Here is a 22,881-nt window from a genome sequence, read left to right on the forward strand (position 1 = left end):
AACTCCTCTGAAGCTATGCAAGAAAGATGTGCACGTGAAAATCACTGTTTGTATCAGCCGTTGTTTTAAATAGCATTGAGTGATAGGAACAGAGAATTTTACATCAGAAAATCAGAGAACAATCAAACATAAAACAGTACACACAGGAACAATGTCTGTGCTGAACATGATGCCCAAATTGAACTAAATCTGCTGCTTTCACATGATCACACTAATCTCTGCATGTTCATGTATCTCCCTAGAACCCTCTTAAACTACCATCATACCACATATCTCTGGCAGCCCATTTCATGCACCTACCACTCTGCATACAGAAAACTTTCCCCACAGATTTTCTTTATGCCTCCCTACCCCAGTTCCAACTTAAATGCATGTCCTCAGGCATGTGATATTTTTACCCTGAGGAAAAGATTCTCACTCTCTCCCTTATCCATGGATGCTATGACTTTGTAAGCTTTGATCAGGTCTCCCCTCAGCCTCCAATACTCCAGAGAAAATAACCCAGGTTTGTCCAACCTCTCCCCTTAGTTCAAACCCTCTAATCCACGCAGCATCTCAGTAATGTACCCTTTCCAAAGCCTCCGCGATGAGGCAACGAGAATGACGCACTGGCAAATTCAGAGGAACTACATTTTATAATTCAGGAGCAGGCTCTTCCATGCAAGTCATTCTCATCAGTTGGCTTCTCCGTGAAGTACATCAATGCTATTCATGGCAACCATGGATCCCAGCAACAAGCCTTAGAAAGCAAGGAAGATGAAATGCAGAGATTGGATAATAGTATCCTAGAACGACACCATGTGTAAAGGTTAAAACCTTGTGTTTTTAACTCTGTTAATTTTGTGCCTGTCTCTTTAAGTGAGCTATTGTTTGCAGTGTTATCATAATGACCCAGACTAACGACTTGCTTATTATTTTACAAGATGTGAAGGAAGCGTGAGCATGAGAAAATTTTCTTTGAATTTTGTATCTCTTTAAAGTTTGTGTATCTCTTTTTAAAAAATTTATACCTCTATATATCTTTTATATCTCTATCAAACAGTAAATGTTTTGTTATTCATCATTATGAAAGTCTTAATGTGAAGCTAAGCAAAATGTTTATCTGTTCTATCAATGAATTAAAACTACATAAAGTAACAGCCACAGAGTTTGATTTGTTGGATTAAAGAGATAGAAATGTGGGATATTGTAGCTCATGCTTTGGAAGATGATACTTATTAGAATGTGACGTCTAACCATGCATAATGTATATTCTCTGGGATGAAGTCATTACTTCATTGACTAAAGTCTTTTGTGATATAGCTATCTGATAATAACTCATTAATGTCCATTATTGTTCATCCCATTTCCCCTGGCTAGGTCCAGGAGTACACCACTGAGGTGTACTGAGGTTAAGGAGAAATTTAGTCACCAAATGGGGGCTGAATCTTTGGAATTCTTCGCCCAGTATATTAAGGAGACTGACTGATAGGACTTTAGCTATTTAAGAGAATCAAGAGATCTGGGAAGAGTGTGAGGAATTAGCACTGAGGTTAAAAATAATTATCCATTCACTCTCTCTTGTCATGCCAAATCTATCATCCATTTTCAAATCTTTGAGCAGTGACTCCTTCATGAAGTGCTGCAGTGCTTCTGGTGAAGATACTGCTGCTGTGTCATCAACGATGACATTGTCATGTACGTTTTACTGTGCACACATGCAGCAAAATATCGACAGGTGCTTAAAATAAAAGACTACAGAGTTTGACTTAAATAGTTCAAGAGTGTGGATACTAACATTTTAATTCCAGATTGAATTCAAACTTATCGAGATGGATCAATATTCAAGCATATGCATTGACTTAACTGCTTTGGTAAAGTGCACTGAAGTCACCTGAGTAGGCTTTGATGCCACAACCTTCTGACTCAGAGGTAAGAGCACTATTCACTGAACACAATACACTGAATGGCTTACTATTGCCCCCAAAAAAACTCTCCCATTCTGGGTGATATGGTCAAAACACTAACCTTTGTTCATTAATAAAGCTTACAATTTTCCATTTGAAATATTTCACATAATGGAATTATAACGTCTCAATGGAACACATATCTGTGAGATACAAAGAACAATCAGTTCTCCAGCAGCTGAAGACCAGTGCCACAGCCCTCAAGGACAAAGTGAAATTCAATGTCACAGGAATCTCGACTATTTCAATAATTCACCCGAAGCAGCGTTTTTGAGCAATGCCAAATCTTTTAATGTTTTATGTGGCTTGTTTGGAGAAAAATAGCACCAAATATAATCCTTCAAAACATAAAATGTTCCCATGGTTGAAGGGTCGTTAATTTGCAATCTGGCAATCAGAAGTTAACACAGCAAGTTTCTTTCTGGGGGGATAGAAAGACTGTATCTCCATAACAAGGGCTAGGTTTTTGTGACTTAAGCTAACCTAAGCAGTCAGGTGAAACAGAGCTCTGCCATACATTTACCGTTCATCAAATTCGAGGTTTAAGACTGAATCTTAACAGTTTTCTCAAAAGGGAATATCCCTCGTGTGTTCTTTTTACCGGTTTCTGTATTTTCTGATGAATGAACTTTTAAACTGAGTAGAAACTTTCACCTGTCAATCAAGGTATTGTTCTGATTTCTTAACTCCTGGCTGTGAAGAGAAATCTTTGCTGGTGGGGTTAGTGTAGCGGTTAGCACAATGGTATTACAGCGCCAGAGACCAGGGTTTGAATCTAGCGCAGTCTGAAAGGAGTTTATATGTTTGCCCAGTGTCTGCATGGGTTTACTTTGGGTGCTCTGGTTTCCTCCCACCTTTAAGAACATACAGGGGTTGTTGGTTAATTGGTGTAATGTGGGGGGGGGGGGGGGGGTGGGGCCTTGACTCTTGAGCCAGAAAGGACTGTTACCGTGCTGTCAATCTAACACCAATTTAATTGAAAAATGGCCTCACCAACACCCGAAATCCGACAGGTGGCCAAGGGATGGTGTGCAGGAGACCAATTCAGTCAGGTGACTGTCTTCTTCTAAGGTCATTGGGTGGAAAAGGAGGAAGATGTAACCCAGGTTTGAATCTGGTGCATAAAGAGTTTGTATGTTCTCCCCGTGACGTGCGTGGGTTTTCTCCGCCTCCTCTGGTTTCCTCCCAACCCTCCAAAATGCATGGAATTGGTAGATTAATTTGGTGTAATTGGGCAACACAGGTTTCATGGGATGGAAGGGCCTTCCACCATGCTGTACCATTAAAAAAGAAATTAAATGGGCCAAGGATCAGGGAAATCCGAAGTAAAACATCAGTCAAGAAGATACAAGAGAACTGTGCAGGAGATCTTGTTCTAGAGGAATTTTGTTCTGGTGTTCACTGGTAGAAACAAAATCAATATGGGATTTTAAAAGGAAAGACAAGAAATTGTGGAGATGTTGTCAGGAGAAGATTGCTGACAGGTTGAATCGGCGAAGCTGCCTCTTTCCTTGCCAAGCTCAGACATTTGAATGATCAGGGAGCTAGGAAGTTTGGGCAAGAGACGTACAAAGCTGTGTGAGACCATGGTTCTCTCTGTGTGGCGTTCGCACATTCTCCTTGTGCGCTTCCTCTTGGTACTCCAGTTTCCGCGATCATCATAAAGGCTTGCTGGATTGTGGGCTAACTGGCCACTCTAAATTGCCTCCAGCAGAAATGGCTGAGAGCTTTCTATTTTCACTCAGACCTTGAGGAAGAACTCAGGCCCAAAACATTGGTAATACATCTTTATCTCTTGTGAGACCGGCTGAGTTCCTCCAGCGTCTCTGTGTTTTTGATTAGCTGAGAGGAGAATCCAATATGTGACCAAGAACGAGTTCGAGGGAATTATGCGGGTGAATGGGATTGCTCTGAGAGCCAGCGTAAACTACATTGGATGAACAGCCTCCTTCTGCATCACCAGAATGTGCGACACCGGACAGGGGTGCGATGCTAATTTTTTAGGTGCAGGAGCTCACCAAAAACGGCAACAAGGAGGTGCTGGAACGGCGTTCCAATTAGGTCAGGCAGCTATGGGCAGTTTCTGCTGATGGAGAATCTTTGTCTGCCTTACAGCAGACTAAATGCAATTTTGTGTAATATTACATGACTGTAAAGGAATCTTGAATCTTGAGAAAAGATTCGCCCTCGTCCCGGCACTTGGAGTCTTGATCCCTTCTACTCCTGGTCAATGGTCCCCCACCCCAATTCCTCAGCTAGTTTCCAACACAAACCACAACTTACCAAGAAGTGCACAATAGGTGCCCCACTGATGACCTTGGAACTCCGTAGCACTCACACTGCAGGTGCATCGCCCAATAACTGGCATGACTCTGGTTCCTTCCCCCGTACCACAGAGCTTGCAGATCAAGGCAGCTTTGCGGGAGCAGAATCTGCAGAATTAATGTTCCGAAGCGGGGCAGCAGATCGCGGCAAGCCCCTCCATCTTGGCGGCAGAATGTCAAGTCTGCGTGCCTGTTGGGAGAAAAAAAATTAAATTTCAATAGCACCTTGCACTTTTCAACGTGTCCCAAGGGGATTCACAGTCAGGGAAGTACTTTCAAAATGCAGATACTACTGAAATGGGAGAAAACCAACTAACTTATACACAACCATCAGTCAAACTATCCTCCTTTTGGTAATGATGTGTGAGTGACAATATTGGAGAGTAAATTGGGGTTAAATTCCTTTTTATTGCGTATGAAATCTTTTACAGCCACATGACAACGGTTAGTGTAGCAGATAGCGCAATACTATTACAGCGCCAGCGATCCGGATTTGAATCTGCTTGTCTGTAAGGAGTTTGTACGCTCTCCCCATGTTTGCATGGATTTCCTCCGGGTGCCCCAATTCCTCTCCTCTCCCCCCCTTTAAAAACGTACGAGGCTTTGTAGGTTAATTGGTGTGTTTGGAGGGTACAGGCTCATGGGCTGGAAGGACCTGTTACTGCGCTGGGTGTCTAAACCATTAAAAAATTTATGATTGCATATCTGTAAAGTACATGTACCTTCTCCCCCTGTGACCTATGTAGGCTCCCTCTGGATGCACCATTTCCGCCGCTGTACGAAGTTGGTTGGTTGATTGGTAACTGGGTGTATTTGGGTGGCACGAGCTTGTCGCCTGGAAGGGGCTGTTAAAGTGTTAATCATTTAAATTGAAATTTACAATAAAATTAAAACATCACAGCACACAGAGCCAACATTAAATACTTCACCCAAAGCACTGCGCCTCCAATTTCATCAGTATTACACTGCCTGGATTTTTGCGTTCAATTTTCCAGAGTAGGGATTCGAACCTGGAACTTGCTGCCTTGGAGGCAAGGCGGCTGCCTGAGCTCAGCTCTCCCTTTTTTACGGCTTGACAACTTAGCCCAGCAAAGGTCTCTGCTCAGTCCAACCATTAAGTTGCAAACACACCTGCACAGCAGGTGCACTGGAGTCATCTGACCAGGTTATGGATTAACAGCTGGGTCTCAAGGCAGCGATAACCTGCTGCAAAGACTAACACTGAGCAGGTGCTCCCTTTCCGAAGAAGCCAGAAGCACTGAATGAGGTTCCGATGACAAAAAGAGGTTTCATTAAGTGAAACATGATTAGAGCAGGGCAAGGCCGTTTCCTGTACAAGGGCTGAACTGTCTAAATGACAATTCATCTGTTTTATTCTGGCCTTCTGTTCGTCACTTTGATCTGAACTTCTTTGTGATCAGCACCTTTTCTCAAATAAGCTGAGAACCCCACTCTGCCAGTAGAAAGATTTAGAAGGATTTTTGATACCGGCTCTGCAAACCAAGGGTGCCAATTAACCAGGGCACATTACAAAGTGTGTTCAAATGCTCATTTTAATTCTCACATGAAAAGCAGTGTGGGTTCATGTGGTGAACAGAATACCTCATTCATTGATCAAATTCATACACGGTCTTTGTCTTTTGATCAGATGAGCAGTGTCCATATGGTATCGAAATTACTGGGTGAGAACCTCGGGTTACTTTTTGTGTTCAGGTCTCCTTTACTCAGCCAAAGTTTATTCACCACCACAAATGGCACATCTTTTTCCCAACCTCCCCAGCGCACAGCAGCGGATTGCCCTGCTCCCAGAGTCGTCAGACGTGCTCTTTGTCTCTGGCTGCATTCAAAATGCGCTCCTTGTGATGAATCGAGTAAGAATCGTCAGAAGCACCATCAGACTCCTCAATGAGAGACTCATTGACGCTTCCTTTTGCACTTCATTGATTTTTTAAAAAATTCTCTCTGTATTGCACAGTTTGTTTACATTTCTTTATTTGATTATGTGTTTGTTGTGTTCAGTTCTTTTTATCACATTACCGATGTGGCAATTCTGTCTTGCCCTCAGGGTTGTATGTGATGTTGTTTAGACATACAGCATGGTAACAGGCTATTTCGACCCACCAGCCGGAGTCACCCAGTTAACCTCCAACCCCCGGTATGTTTCGAACAGTGGGAGGAAACTGGACCCCCTGGGGAAAACCCACGCAGACACGGGGAGAATGTACAAACTCCTTACAGACAGCGCGGGATTGGAACCCCGGGACCGATCACTGGCGCTTTAACTGTGTTGCGTTAACTGCGACACCAACCACGTACTCTGACAATAATTCTGAAATCAAATCAAAAGGCAAGGAACATACCAGGGGTCGACGTGGCTGCTTTGGAAGCTATAGCTTCCAATACTGTGGCTGAAGCTTGTTGCGGCCATCAAAGTGTACACAGCTGCAGTCATCGCCCCTGTCAGTAAGCAACAGGTGAAGAGATAGGAAGCTGATAACAGCAGCAATAAAATCCACTGTAGGAAATTAGTCCTCTGAATGTTTATGTTTACACTGGTATGAAATCTTCAAAAGGCTGCCGTCGTCATACTTGTAAATTCTTCAATGCGCTATTAACTCCCAGCGCTGAATATACCATTTTTATGGGTTAATTTGCCTTGCATTTACTTTTTTTTTTAAAAAGTTCCAAAACACATTAGTTTCACCTTAACTATTTGGCAAGTTATAAATTAACTGGCATTCAGATAATGAGCTGTATTAGGCAAGCATTGGATTCCCTTAAATTACTGGTTGGGTAAATCAGATTAGAAGCCATCTTGGATCATGAAAATGGCTGATACTTAACCTGACTGGCTAAAAATTGGTGGTGAAAGGTTAATGATTTTATCTTGCACTGCAAATAGTTAATGTTGCAAAATAAATAATTTTATGGGTCAGTAAGATGTTGACTCCAAAGTAAAAGCGACTCACCTGGAACACTATAGGACGATTAGTTAGTGACGGCCAAGTTAGAGGCTAAGAGCTAACTTCAGCCCTCCCCAATGAAGTGGAAATCTAACGAACAGAGCATTGGAAGCAAGAAAGCCTAGGTCATCCACTGGTCATTAGTGTGGAAAACTTCATTCAGAAGAGAGATTTGGACAAAATCAGATTTGGGGGCCATTCTGGTCAAACAAGAGTGACTGTACAGATCAGCAGAGAGGCTGGGTGAAGACTGGGAGGTCGCTTCACTGAGCACCTTCTCTCTGTCCGCGTCAGTGACAGGGATCTCACAGTGGCCAACTACTTCAATTCTGCACTACCCTCCAACACCCACATATACTATGCTACCAAGACCACCTGTAAATTAGAGGAGCCACACTTGATTTTCTGTCTGGGCACTCTACTCTTCAACTGGATGGCATTAACATTGACCTCTCCAGTTTCTGCTAGCCTAATCTTCATTCTCGGCCCTTTCCCCATCCCTTTGTCCCCTTTCCTCCAGTTCTCCACCCACTTCCCTCTCCATTCACTGAGCCCTTATCCTCCCTTATCCACCTATTACCTCCTGTTTTTGGGGCTTGTGCTCCTCTCCCTCCCCCCCCCCCCAATTTATGTTCAGGTGCCAGCTTACATTGGTTATGTATCTTTATCTTTGCTACATAAAGTACACGGTTTGACCTGTTGAGTTTCTCCAGCATTACGTTTTTATTTGAAAGGTGGTCAGTTTTTCCTTCTGCCAGCTCCATCTGAGTAAACTGTTCCATAATATTGATACAAATATAAAAAATATAACAAAATAAATAGGTATGTGCTGCTTGAGAAACGTATTATATGGCCTGGAGCAATGTTGTTTCCTCTGGTTGTTTATGTACAGTCAGATGATAATGAACTTTCAAGCAGAGTTCCAGACCCTGATATGAGGCTTGATTGTTATGTACAATGTACATATTGCCAATGTACTGATGCAGCCACACAAGTACACAAGATACAGCATCAACAATAGTGTAAGTTAGATGATCATAAGACAGTAAAAGAGGTAATAAATATAGTAAAGGAGAGATAAATAGAAATCTTAATGCAGTTAATGCAAAAAAAAGTGATTTTTCAATCATGCAGTCAGACCTTATGGTGAACCCAGAATAGTTAGGGACGTTGGCCACCATCTTGCTGCCAATTAATTAAATCCCTTCATGCACCCGGTTTTTGACTGCAGTGCCAAGGTGGGTGGGGTTGGGGGTTGCCCTGGATCTCAATTATGTCTCCCCTTTTAAAGAAAACAAGGGTGCCACAGTTGGTGTTGGCATGGCATGGTTAATGCAATGCCGTTACAGCGCTTGCACCAGTGTTCAAATCCGGCGCTGTCGGAAAGAACTTTGTACATTCTCCCCGTGTCTGTGTGGGCTTCCTCCCACCGTTCAAAACATACCAGGGTTGAAAGTCAATTGAGTGTAATTGGGCAGCACTGGCTCGTAGGTCAAAAGGGTCTGTTACCGTGCTGCATGTCTGAATTTTTTAAATTATGCCATATTTCCTCACAGACAACAATTTTCAGTCCTGACAACATCCTTGTCAATCTCTGCACTCTCTCACGTGCCTTCCAATCGGCCCAGGAGTGCAAAATTCTGCTGACCACTCAGTTCAAGTACAAACTCTCCTCTGTATTGCATTTGGCTGATAAAGGATAGCATCCCACATGGTTTTTCAGCCCCCAATCAGCCTGTTCTCTTTTCAACAGCTCCTCTTCCTTAATACTGACATTTCCAGCTTATCAATGTATCTCCCCCCCCCCCCCTGACCTCGCATCCTTCTTGGTGAATAGTGATGAGAAGTATTTTCATCATCTGGCTCCACATATAGATTATACCTCATGTTCCCTCGGTGATGTGTTCTTTCCCTGGTCCCTGAGGAGAGGGTTAGGATTCACCTCAATCTGACATGCCAGATATTTCATCTCACTTCTTGCCCTTCTAATTTCACTCCCATGATCCTCTGTTGCATCACTCAATTCCAGCTGTCTATACTGTATATGCTTCCTTTTTTCCTAAACAAACCTTTACCCTTTGTCATCCAAAGTTCCCTAATCTTGCCTTTGTCTTTTATTTTAACTGGAATAGATTGGCTCTGAATTCTTGCCAACTTTCTTTTAAAGCTCTCCATCTGTCATCTCACCTGCAAGCCCCTTACTCCTAACCCACTGTGACCAGGCCCTGTCTAATGCCACAGAAATCAGCCTTCCACCAATTCAACATGTTGAGGACCAACCTTACTAAATTATGGTCATTGTTCCCCAAATGCTCCCCTACTGACAATATCCTCCAACTACCCAAGGTCTAGTATGGTCCTGTCTCTAGCAGGACTTGCACATCATTACAAAATAACTAACAAATTCCACCAATCTCAGCCCCTTACAGTGTCAATCCCAGTCAATACTGTGAAAATTGAAATCCCCAACTTTGTGATTTGTTTACATGTCAGTTCCTCTATATCCTGTCAGCAGACCAATAGCATAACCCCCAGCAAAGTGATCGCTCTTCACTTATTCCCAAATTCAGCCCACATGACCTGTTTGGATAATTCCTTAAGGATATCATGCAACATATGGCTGTTAGGTCAATAGTACAATGCTCCCCTTTTGTTTGCATCCCCTTCATTAGAGCTCAATTTGCTGTGGAACACCACCACCAGCTTCTTGCAGACTTCTCATTATGATTAAAAAAACCCATATTCTCTGCAATTTCAAAGACCACTTCCCCCACTCCCCTCCACTCCACACACAAATAACCTTCTGTACAATACCACTCAGCCATGTCGAAAGGCCACATGAATATTAAAGTGATCATGGAACCAGAGAAATGTTCCACACAAGAGGCCATTCAGCCCAGTTGGCCTATTCTGGCTAACAGTGCAATTCCACATCCCTGCTCCATCCACAAACCATTCTCACAAGTGCATTGTAAAGGCACAGAGTGAGTCCCATCACACCAGGTAGTGGTTTTGCAGACGGCAAGATCACATAGAATGATGAAAGAACTTGGGAATTTTGCCGATTACCTTCACTCAGTGAACTGCTCCACTTAGTTGTGACATCAGAGGGAAGTTCATTAAATGCTGAAGTCCATTTGGAGAAGGATGTTGATTGGATTTCCAACACTGACAAATTAAGAGCAAGAGAAACTGTTCTTTTTTTTTTTATTTTTTATTTTTCACACCATAAATCACATTAGCCATGATATACACTATTTCTTTTTCACACATATACAGTGACTTTTTCTCCCCCCCCATTTCCTCCCAAACCACCCCCCCACCCCCCCCCCACCTCATCCATTTTAGGTATACAATCTAGGTTGCATTAAGCCAGTCAGACAATGTTGTCATTCAACAAAATTACACCAGAAATTCTACTGAGTCCATTCTTTTCTTTCCTTCTCCTTCCATCAACTTAGGTAATGTTTGTCCCAGGTAGGTTTTCGCTATTGTATTTAATGTAAGGCTCCTATACTTGTTCGAATATTTCAATATTATTTCTTAACCTATATGTTATTTTTTCTAATGGAATACATTTATTCATTTAAATTTAGTAGTTTCTTCCTTTTAATTTGGTTATGTATTCCATTAATATTTAAAGACATATAGTTCAGCGTAGCCCTTTTATATTTTGTTTATCTTCTCTTTCCGTTTTTCCATCATTACCTTTCCTCCTTTTCCATTTCTGTTTTCTTATTTTCAACTCTTTATAAGACAACATTCCTACAACATCCAACATTTTCCTTATTCTCCTATTTCTATCTTATTTATCCCCAATCTCCCCTTCACCTCCTGAGTTGTCCTTTATCCCTTGTCGGACAACCACATCTCCCCTCTCCATTTGGATTTGCGAATCCACTCGCAAGCGTCAACTGATTTTGCAGTGACCGCTATTTCCCCCCACCCCGCCTCCCCCAGAAAAGATTTCACTTTTCATATGTCACAAAGGTCACTCTTTTAATTCCCTCCTTATTCTCTCTATTTCATTACCTTCCCCAGAGTACAGGGAAATAGAAGAAGAAAAGAAAGGCAAGGTAAAGGATATACTTGCTCTTATTAAAGGATACATGGAGTCATTTAAAGAATGGCAAACACAGGAATTTAAGGATTTAAGAAAAAGAATAAACAACACAGAAGAGAAAATAAATAAAATGGAGATGACCTTAACAGAAATGGGAAAGAAAATGGACAAGATGGAAGAGCGGGCAGTAGCAGCAGAAATGGAGGTAGAAGACTTAAAAAAGAAATTGGAGAAATCTAATAAAAAAACTAGAGACACAAGAACTACTAGCTCAAAAAATAGATACAATGGAAAACCATAACAGAAGAAATAACATAAAGATAGTGGGCCTTAAGGAAGATGAAGAAGGCAAGAATATGAGGGAGTTTATAAAAGAGTGGATCCCTAAGACCCTAGGATGTCCAGAACTACAGCAAGAAATGGAAATAGAAAGGGCACATAGAGTATTGGCCTCTAAACCACAACCACAACAAAAACCAAGATCTATTGTAGTAAATTTCCTAAGATATACTACAAGAGAAAAGGTACTGGAGAAGACAATGGAAAAAGTAAGAGAGGGCAACAAACCACTGGAGTATAAAGGGCAAAAAATCTTCATTTATCCAGATATAAGTTTTGAACTCCTAAAGAAGAGAAAAGAGTTCAATACAGCAAAGGCGATTTTATGGAAGAAAGGGTATAAATTTATACTAAAGCATCCAGCGGTATTGAAAATATTTATTCCAGGACAACAAAACAGACTATTCTCGGATCCAGAAGAAGCACGAAAATTTGCAGAACAATTACAAAAATAGACTGAGGGAGGAAGACGGGTAATGAGAGTTAAAATGATCACGATTGATATGTATGTGGGTAAAGACAAAAATAGACTGAGGGATGAAGACGGGTAATGAGAGTAAAAATGATCACGATTGATATGTATGCGGGTAAAGAGGTATAAGAATGAATAGAGACAATGAGCATACATGAATGTATCTGTACTTAGAGGAAAATATAGATAGTATAGACAAGAGAGACTGTTCTTGAGGCAAAGTATGCAGTTCTGGTTGCCCCACAACAAGAAGGATACCAGTAAGATGAAAAGGGCAGAGAGGAATTTCATCCGGACTCAGGTTAAAGGGAGAGGCTGGGTTTTTTTTGTTCAAGAGTGCAAGAGGCTGAGGGGTAACCTTGTAAGGATATAAATTCACAAGAGATACAGACAAAGTGAAGGTTCAAAGTCTTTATCCCCAGGGTGGATCATTCCAGAAAGAGAGGGCAAGAGTTTAATTTAGACATACAGCACGGTTACAGGCCCTTTCGGCCCATGCCACTCAATTACACCCAATTAACCTACAACACTCAGGGTGTTTTAAACAGTGGGAGGAAACTGTAGTCCCCGAAGGAAACCCACCCAGATATGGGGAGAACATACATATCCTTAAAAGCAGTGATGGTTTCAAACTCCAGTCGCTGGCGCTGTAACAGCGCTGAGCTAACCACTACGCTAATCGCGCCTCCCATTAAATGTAGACGTCCAGCACAGTTAACAGGCCCTTTTGGCCCACGAGCCCATGCTGTCAATTACATCCAATACCTCTAGAACATTTAAATAGTGGGAGGAAATGTCCCAATGCAGACACTGGGAGAGCATACAAACTCCTCACAGACAGCACCAGATTCAAACTCCAGTCGCTGATGCTGTAAGAGCGTTGCCCGAAGAGATTTAAGAAAGACCCCAAGGACAACGTTTTCCACTCAGACGGTAGTCTGGATATGGGATGAGGTGAAGGAGAATTACAACATTCAAAAGACATTTGGACAGATATATAGAGAGGCAAGATTTAGAAAGATTTGGACCAAAGGCAGGCAAATGGAACTAGCCCAGAATGCCCACTTGGTCAGCACAGGCAAGTTGGGCTGACAGGCCTGTTCCATTCTGAATGACTGGGGACTCCAAACGGTCTTACTCTGTTCAAGTCACTGAAGTGATCCAAGTTCCCTGAGGGCAGCAGCCAGTCAAGTTCAACTGGAAAAGGCCCCTTCTGCTCTGTTGTCTTTGTATTTCTACAACACCAACTAACATTTCAAATATATTGCAGCAGTTCTCAACCTTAAACCAAGTGCAGACAGAAAATGAACCAACAGAAATTTAAACCATTTCAAGTAAAGCTTTCACGAACTTGACAGATATTAATTAATCAAAACCACCCACAAGCAAGCACAACTATGAATTTAAGTGCATAGAACTCATTGTAAATCTAACTCTGTTGGTTGCCACAGTGTGCACTTTGAAATCATTCAGAGGATGATTGATGCATAGTGAAACAAGACGAGCCCCAGTGTGAATCAAGAGTAAATGCCGAAGCTTGTTTGCTCTTGATAGATTCACAAATGATCCTTTTTGAAAAACATACACTTCAAAGCTTACCAACTTCCAGTCTTCTAATGAGACGCTGAGACACATAGGAACAATGCCATCTATTGCTTACCCAGGGCAAGTACAGAAGCAAGTCTTTATTGTGTTTTCATTGGAAAAGAAATGGACATAGTAGACCATTCAGCCCTTCTGCTCTACAGTTCATAAAGAAACATAGCTGATCTCTGCAATGAAAGGAATATTCCCAGGACTGTTGGTCTGCAGCTCAGCCCTATCCCTGCTGTTCTCAAGTTCTACCACCACGTGATCACCCAAACCAACATCTACCATCACAAGCTCTTCCCATCTTCTTGCTTCCTCCATCTTCTTGTTCCACATGGTTTCCAGCTCCCTTAACCCATTCAGCACCTACCGCTTTTCTTATTGCAGTATGCATAATTACTTACATTTAAATATTAACTTGCCAATAGTACAAAAATGGACAGTCAAGAATAATACTGCAGGACAAGGTAGGTCTGGCACGTTGAGCAGAGAAAGCAGCAGGACTTCAAAAGTACTCGTGCATTTAGGTCCGTGCAGCAAGACAAAGGATGTACAATAAATCAGAGGATAGTGAAAGAGAGTGGTAGATAATGTGATTCAGATACACTTCACCAGTAGATGAACACAAGGGAGGTTTTGCCAGAAGTTCATACAGGACCATCTCAGCCATAGGAACTCGGCCAGTCACGCAGAACCTAAGGCAGTCATGTTTTGGGCCCAGAGTCCTCCTTCAGATATCAACCTGAAGTTGTCTACCTGAAGGTAGTCCCATTTGAAGGGCCCAGCCCCAAAACTACTACTGCCTATAGCCTTCCATTGATGCTGTGTGACCTACCAAGTTTCGAGCATTCGCACAGCACTCGTTCTCCATATAACCATTTACGGAGCGGAAACAGGCCATGTTGGCCTTTCGAGTCCGCACCAGTTCACTAATTTTGTGCGCCCTCTTCAGGCAATGGTCCCGATGGGTTTGGCCCTCGAATTCCAACCTCAGTGGCTGAATTCTTCCGTTATTCCACCTTGGCAAACTCCAAGAGTCTCGTTTGCAAAACCTACAAATTGGGAAGATAAAGAGGTCCACGAGCTCCTTACCCTCCAAGCTCCATCAAACTTCTCCTGATGCACTGAGGAAAGTATACTGTCTGATTGGATCATAGCCTGGTTTGATTTAATTTAAGTGCTTAGATATGCAGAAAGTTGTACAAGGTAGCACACAATGCCAGGTCCTCACATGTTCTGACCATTGCAGACATCAATGTAAGGCGCTGCCTCAAGAAGGCAGCCAACATCATAAAGGAATACCCATTGTCCTTTTCAGTGACCTCTTCTCATTGCTATCTTCAGGCAGAAGATACTCCAGCATTAACACTCCCCGTTTACAATCCGTTCAGCCACAGCTACAGTCAATTCCAGTCACATTTCAGGAAAGATGAAAATACACGAGAGGAAGTGATTGATATTTGCAAGTATGGTGCCTGGGCTGCAGTGAATAGGACTGGGCTTGAGTTCATTTAAGCAGACAGTACTGAGAATTAACGTTACAGGTATACACATACAGGTAGCCTCACTTTCTTCCCAGATGTTTTAAAAAAAATAAGATCAAGTGCAGAGGTTTAAAAGTGATAGGAGGAAATGCAAGAGGAACTGAGGAAAGATTTTCCTCCACAGGGTTGGATGGATCTGGAATTCTGCCTGAAATGGTCATGACAGGACCCACACCAATGATTTGGAAGTGCACTGGAAAGAAATATGACTCAGTGCTGGAAGGTAGAACACCACCAAAAATGGATGGAAGAGTTTGAATTCTTTTGAGGCAGTTTTAGAACAATGCAAATTGTTGCATATTAATGCCACAAATTGCTTTCTGCTTAAAAAAAAATCAAATTAATTTTTGAAAACACCCTGTCAGGGGAAGGAAATTTGAGGTAAATGGAACTTAAAAGTTTTGATCAAAATGATCACTTCAAAAGATAACCACTTGGCCCTTAATCTGTGTGCTAGCTCTTTGAAGGTTCAGGCTTGTGTCACATATACCCACAGGCGTGTGGCTGTCATGGTATTTATCTAGTTCTCATCTCAATTATTAAACAGCAAAGCTCAAGAGTGTTAAGGGATGGAGGTCCTCAAAATTGTTGCATCACACTCTCAAGTCATGTTCACGAGAAATTTTTGAGGAGTCACTTGTCACAGAATATCCCGCGTCTGACCCACTCCACTGTATCCAGAGAGTGGGCGGCATGGTTAGCTCAACACTGTTACAGCGCCAGTGATCTAGACCATGTTTCGAATCAGGCAGTATCTGTAAGGAGTTTGTACGTTCTCCCTGTGTCTGCGCAGGTTTTCCCTGGGGGCTCGTTTCCTCCCACCCTTCAAAACGTACAAGATCAGACCAAAAGGGCTTGTTACTGTGCTGTATGTCTAAATTTAAAAAAATAATTTAAACACTTACATTTAAAATGTAATTGAAATGGTTAATTCGGTCAAGTGTTTGGAAACCTTCAGGTTTTTGAGGGTTTTTTTTGTATGACACTGGCAAATGGCACCAACACAAACTCAAGATCCAATTAGAAAAATAGTTGCCTTTAATTCACATCATACAAAATATTTTTCTCTTGTGAACAAATTTAACCATGAGTCATTTCAAGTACTGTTTTTTCTTTTACATGATATCCATAGGTTTCAAGTCCAAAAGCACATATCTAGGATAATAGAGTATATTTGGTAAATGGCTTCAAACAATTTTATCACCAGATGAAAGTCACAAATAGTGAAAAATGTCATGACCCTTATCCAAAAGGTGAAATTGATAACAAGTGTGAATTAAGCACAGGTACATTCATACTCTGAAGAAGATTTATCAATGTGCTACAACTGTGTTTTATTCCCCCAAACATTTTCCAAACTTCTCCCATCTTTCAAGAGCAATACTTTTCCAAAAATGTCAGAACAAGGTACTGTCAGTATTAAAATATGGACTGAAAAAAAGTGTTTTAAAAAATGTTATTTAATAAAATAATTGTGCATTTATAAATGATACATTATACTAGGGGGAGGGAGAATGGGGGAGCAGTACTAATAGATGAGACAACTTGATTTATTCTTTTAGTTCTGGATAAGATAATTAAAGTAAGCAAATGGTTTGTGAAGGAAAGATGTGAGTCACTTCTACAAATCCCAGAAAAAGAAATCACAATTCCACCAAAGTGTTTTCATGCTGTGCAAAGACTAAATGGGTCCTTTAGGCAAATGGAGGTGTGGATGTTGTCTCAGTCTCTCCAATAATTCTTCCTCAGTTGGTTCCTCCAAGTCATTCCTACCATTTAAAAGAGATGGAATTAGACCAAAGCATCACGAATGCTGAAGTTTTCCCAAAGGTGATATCCTGCATTTTCCTTGCTACAACTGACAAATAGCAAACCTGGTCTCCCAGTGCTTCTGGGGAAATCAAGCTTACAAGCAAAATTAGCATTAGCCATCGGGGAGCATAACCACATGATGCAGCTCAACGTGATCATAGGCTGGAAAGGACCATTAAAATAAAGTTGGAGCTTAATCAGATCAGACAGCATCCACAGAAACCTCAGTCAATGACATCAACTGGAATAGAGACAAAACATGAACATGCTCTTTCCAAGAGATGCTATCTGACGAGTTTCCAGCATTTTATTGTTTTTGATTCAAATTCCCAACACCCAAGTTTTTTTTTGCTTTTGTACTATTGAAACCACCTTTTTCTACCTTCTTCACAAGACACTTCCTTCAGTGACTGGTACAGATTGGGTATTAAATATTTTAAAGACCTTTTTATTGGTAACAATTTTGCATCTTTCAAACAGTTGGTGGTTCATTCTCAGATCCCCAATTTTCCTAGAATCCCTGAGGTGACTGTACTTGACACTTTTTTGACCTACAATATTCCTTATTTATGATAATTTGGCTGATCTAAGACTAGCTACCCTCTTACCCCCCCACCCAAGTTAAAAATCAAGGATGCCTGGGAGCAGGATTTGAATCTTTCATTGTCCGATGAGGTTTGGGACTCCATTTTTAATTTGATTAACACTACTTCCTTTTGTGCACAGCATTGTTTACTGTAATTTAAAGTGGTCCCTTGAGCACATATGTCAAAAGTTAAATTGTCTAATTTCTATTCAGACATAAATCCTCTATGTGACAAATGTAAAATAGGTAAATCTTCTTTTAGTTCATATGTTCTGGACCTGCCCTGACTTTGAAGAATTCTGGAAAGATGTTTCTCAAGCACTGTCGGTAATTCTTAAGTTAAGATTGAAACCTTGCCCTTTAATTGCTCTTTTAGGATTAGTTCAAGACGTTGATGTATTATTGACTTCAATTCAAAGCTTACTTTCATCTTTTACTCACTGATGGCCAGATAATACTCCACCTACACATGCACAGTGGCTAAGGGATATAATGTCTTGTTTAACTCTAGAAAAAAAAACTAGATATGCTATCAAGGATTCAAAAGTTCAAAAGACATGGAGCCCATTTATGACCATTATCATAATCTTAAGATTTAAGGTTGTTCTGGAAGTTTGGCACTGTGTTGCCCCTTTCCAAGTTGATGTTACTGGATTCATACACATCAGTTTTCAATCTTGCTTCAAGGAAGGGGTTTTGAAATTTTTCTTTATGGGTTTTTTTGTTGTTAAATCTTATTTTGTTGTTATCATTGGGCTCTGAATTTCATTATTATGATAATATTGTATAATGGTTATTTTTTTTAATTTCTCGAATCTTGTATAATTGTACTGTTCATTTGTTCATATTGTAAAACATCGATAAAATATTTAAAAAGAAATAAAACCCTGGGTACAAGGAAAAACCAGAAGTTCCTGTCTCAGTGCCTTGATCAAATTCTAGGAGGGTTAAAAGGATACATGAAAAACAACAGGTCTCGGAGACTCACATCTTCATCTCACTCCTGCACTCTAAGGCTACCAAAAGGTGTTAAACCTAGTACCAGTCAGAGGCAAATTAACCCATTCATCTTTTTAATTGAACAAGCCTCACAGAAACTGATTTGTATATTTGGAACCAATTCTGGAGAAATACAGGAACAACTTGGAGAAGTCAGCAACTGTGAAAATACTTTCCATCTAAACAATGCTTTCGTTTCTGCCTTAATTGCAGTTCTCGGCCATGACCTGTATCTAGTTTACTTTGTCAAGCAAATGGACAATTAAAACTGGGTTGCCATCCCCTGCCCAGCGAGTTGCCTGTACTGCTTCTTTTTTACTCTTGCAAAGGGCAGATCTTTTTTTTTAAATGAACCAGGCAAAGAGGCAGATAACAGGTTCAGTGAGAGGATGGAAAGTTCAACCACACATGTGGACAGGTCAAGAAGGGTCTAAGTTCGACAGGAGCAAATACATACAGTTATATCCAACCACAAGGAAGAAAAAGGCACATACCTGAACATATCCTGCACACTCATCTGATACTCCGACTCCTGATCGGAGAAAGATGGATGGTAGCTTCGATCCCACTTGTGAATGAAGTTCTGTGTTTCATTAAACAGAAGGGTATAATAGATGATACAATCCATGACAAGCATAGCACTTTTTTTTTTAAATCTGGGTGCCCTCCAACATAGACCTCCAGTGTCCAATAAACCCCCACCTCCTTCTGTCACCTTTCCTCCAGCTCTCTTGTCCCTTCCCCCAACCTCACCCCCCCCCACCCCCCTTCAGAGCCAAAATCAATCTCACCTTTCCTCCTATATCCAATTAACATCTTTTGTTGGTCTGGACTCCTTTCCCTGGAATTCTTCAATCCTTAATCTGACTCCTTCCTGTTCTTTGATTATAATTTGAAGAAGGGCTCAACCCAAAACATTGGCAACAAATCTTTACCTCCCATGGATACTGCGAGACTAGCCAACTTCCTCCAGAATTTGTGTGCTTTTACATTTAACAAAAAATATCACCACAGAGCTGCAATGGAGTTCCAACATTCTTCTATGTGTTTAAAACAATTTTCATTTAAATTTAGATCTTGTCTGTGCAAACTAGTGGGAATAGAGTCACCAGCAACTGTGCACAATCCTCCTGGTAAATAGTTTAGATCAAAGCTGAACAAATGATTGGCACAAGTGGTCCACTGGGGGAGAAGGTAAAGAACATATATAGTAAGTAAAAAGGGAAAAGATGTTAAATAACTGGGAAGATTTAATTGCATAGAAAGGCGAAGGCTGTCCGTCTCTCCCAGGCACGCTTGCATTTTCAAAACTCACTTTGGGGGCAGGAAATAAGGTTTTAATTGAAAGCCTGGATTTTAAACAGGAACCCCCACCCCCCTTCAAGTGGCAGGTTGTCAACACACAGATGTATTTTGAAATGACCCAAACCCCATATTTACCTCAAGAATCAAAGCCACAAAGAGGTTAACCCAAATAACAGAGGAGACCAGCCACCAGGCTACAAAATAGAGCTTGGACCACCTGCAGGAGGAGAAGATTAATTTTATAAATTAAACAAGACACCATCAATGATTAAAAGTGGCCTTGAAGAATGACAAATTGCTAAATTAAAAGAAAAAATGTACGCAAATCACAGTTTCTTAACATTAATTGGTTCTTGGCAATGCTAGTAACCAATACAAAGTCTCCAAAGAAGTCACCAGATTTCTGTTTTCAATGACACAATGGACTCAGTAGCTACTTGTCGCAAAAGGATTGAACAACCCCAAAGTCCCATTGCAAACACTCCACACCCTCTGACTAAACATTAATTCAAGTTCAATTCTGATTGAATGGACAGCAGACCAACAAGCAATCTTCCAGAACAATAAATTTCCAACATGATAAATATCTAACATGACACCAATTCAACTGGGATTAAGTTATTTTATCCAATCCAAATTTAGATCCCTTTGTATTCACATGTGTCAATAGTCTGAGTAACAGAAAAGTTTCGATTCAAAATCGTAAAGTGTCAATAAATTGGGAATCTGCAAATGTAGTGGCTCTCTAGAAAGAGATGGAGATGGACAGAGATAAAGAAAGAACAGGAAACCTCAGGTTGATTCCCCAAAAGTAGTGTTGAAATACAGTGGTTCTCCACCTTTTTCTAAGGCCCACCTGGCTTCCTAACATGCTATGGTCTCCTAGTGGCAATGACTGAGCAATATTTTCAAGTCAAAGGCAGTTCTGTAAGAAACACATCTTTAACTAATTTAAAGTATTTTATTTAACATTTTTATAGACTATATGGAAACACACTATGGCCCACTGGTAGAGACCACTGCAGGTAGGAGGTATAAGAAAGTTAATGCAATTAATCCATGTCAACATTATTTTATGAAAGTGAAACACTATTTCCCCCTCCCACCCCGCAACAAAAAAAATTATTTGAGAACAGACTCAGCAGGATGGATTCAAGTGGACCCAGTAACACGTCTGGTTTCCTAAAAAAGGTATTTGATAAAGTCCTCAAGGCATTCATGGATTGGCTGATATAAAAACAGTCAGGTTTCATGGATCTCTTTCAGGTTGCAAGTTCAAACTAATAGGATTCCACAAGAGTGAGTCTCAACTATTTCTTTGACAAAGATGAAAGGAGAGGGAATTGCAGCCAAATCTGATGGTTGGTGGGAAAGTAACCAAATTGCTTTCCAGATTCCGAAATAAAAGCTCAACAGGCCAAAGTTGCATGTGTGGAAGGGAAAACCAGAAATGTTTCAGGAGCAGGACCCCTTGTAAGAACAGAAAAAGAGGGGAATACAAATTAGCCTTCAGCTGAAGGGAACGAATGGGAAGGATGTCAAGAACAAAGAAAATGTCTCCGATAAGACAAATCCAAATGGCTTTGTGGAGCACATTAAATTTGTTCATTTGTGCAATGTGCTGCAAATGGAAAGGCAGTGGGATATGCCCAGAAGGCTGGATTGTCTGAATTCATGGTAAAGCAGGATGCCAGTCTTCAAAAAGAGATTACAGACAGGACAAATTAAAGGACTCTAGATTGACAGGGAGTAATTTGTCGAGAAAAGCAAGGTAGGAAAAATATGTTTAAATGGGAGAAATTAAAGAATGCAGCTGGTAGAAGGAATTGGTTTCATGAAACAAAGTTAGCATGCAGATGCAAGTAATTAGACAAATTGAAAGCTAGTCCTTGTAAATGGGATGGAGTACAAGTTACTACAACTGGTGAGACCACATGTGACATACTGTGTACAGTTCTGGTTTGTGTTTAAGTAATATACAGCAGAACCCCTGGAATCTGGAATTCAAGCAACTGGCAGCCTCACTAGGTTTATTTTCCCCCAATACCTTCTTTACTTGTATGGTTAAAGCGCCAAGTCTGTAATCAATGTCCATCTCAAGCAACTAGTGGGAAAAAAAGGAAAATAAATGAAAAAAAATAAAATTCTAAATATTTCAGTGGATAAGGCAACCTTCAGATAAGACGAGACTCCAATTTCACGGTTTTAGCTCATATTGGGGGCATAAGACGACCCCTATTCTATACAGGCAGTCCGCTGGTTACGAACTAGATCTGTTCCCAAGTCTGTTTTTACATCAATTTGTAGGCAAGTCAGAACTGTTTTTATTCAGCGTCAGTCATAGAATATAGTACAGACACTTACTATATATTTTATCTTACAATGCAAAAAAAATCATGATTAAAAGTTCTGACTCTTGATGTCTTGCATATCGGAAAGGGCATTCATGAGGTAACAAGAGTAATGGATTTTAGTGCAAAATAAAAATTGTGTACACTACAGTATTTTTTAAAAAAATATACCTGTAGCTGAAAAATTTGTAATAGGGTGGGGTCTGGGTGGGTTATAGAACCAATCAAGTGGTATTTTGAGAAGAATTTTAAGGTCACCTGTTTTTGTATCTGACTTATAGGACGACCCCTTTTTTTGGGTGATTCAAGTGTCATCTTACCCGCTATGATATGCTGTAAATAACAAAATAATAGGTAAAACCAAGCGATTAAATTTGAAAAAGTAAATGTTCTCTGAAGTAACACAAATTTTTAGTGAAAATGGGAGCAAACATTCAGCCAGTGGAATGCCTTGGTTGATCACAGCAGTTGCTTGAATAAAGTTGTGTGAAACAGCCATGGTGTCGTCCAGGATGAAGAGCTGGTTGATGTCACTTGCTGCTGGGTGACTCTCTTGAGTGTCTACTTCTCCCTGCTTAGTAAGAGTC

The 22,881-nt window shown here is 40.8% G+C and overlaps 1 protein-coding gene across 4 annotated transcripts in view; it reads right to left on the minus strand.

Annotated features, from left to right (window-relative positions):
* Positions 1 to 16,258: 16,258 nt before the first annotated feature.
* tpcn2 (two pore segment channel 2) overlaps positions 16,259 to 22,881 on the minus strand; it is a 66,231-nt gene continuing 59,608 nt past the window's right edge. For 2 of the 4 annotated variants that reach the window (XM_069904605.1, XM_069904597.1), the window contains 3 exons: positions 20,079 to 20,160; positions 19,133 to 19,221; positions 16,259 to 17,010 (listed from right to left, as the gene is read on the minus strand). In XM_069904605.1, coding sequence (XP_069760706.1) covers positions 16,923 to 17,010; positions 19,133 to 19,221; positions 20,079 to 20,160 — 259 coding nt within the window. In that variant the 3' untranslated portion in view covers positions 16,259 to 16,922. Of the gene's footprint in view, positions 17,011 to 19,132; positions 19,222 to 20,078; positions 20,161 to 22,881 lie in introns of those variants that run through there. The other 2 variants (XM_069904615.1, XR_011346953.1) reach the window with 2 other exon arrangements.

This window comes from Narcine bancroftii, chromosome 1 (genome assembly GCF_036971445.1).
Source record: "Narcine bancroftii isolate sNarBan1 chromosome 1, sNarBan1.hap1, whole genome shotgun sequence".
NCBI classification, from domain to species: domain Eukaryota; kingdom Metazoa; phylum Chordata; class Chondrichthyes; order Torpediniformes; family Narcinidae; genus Narcine; species Narcine bancroftii.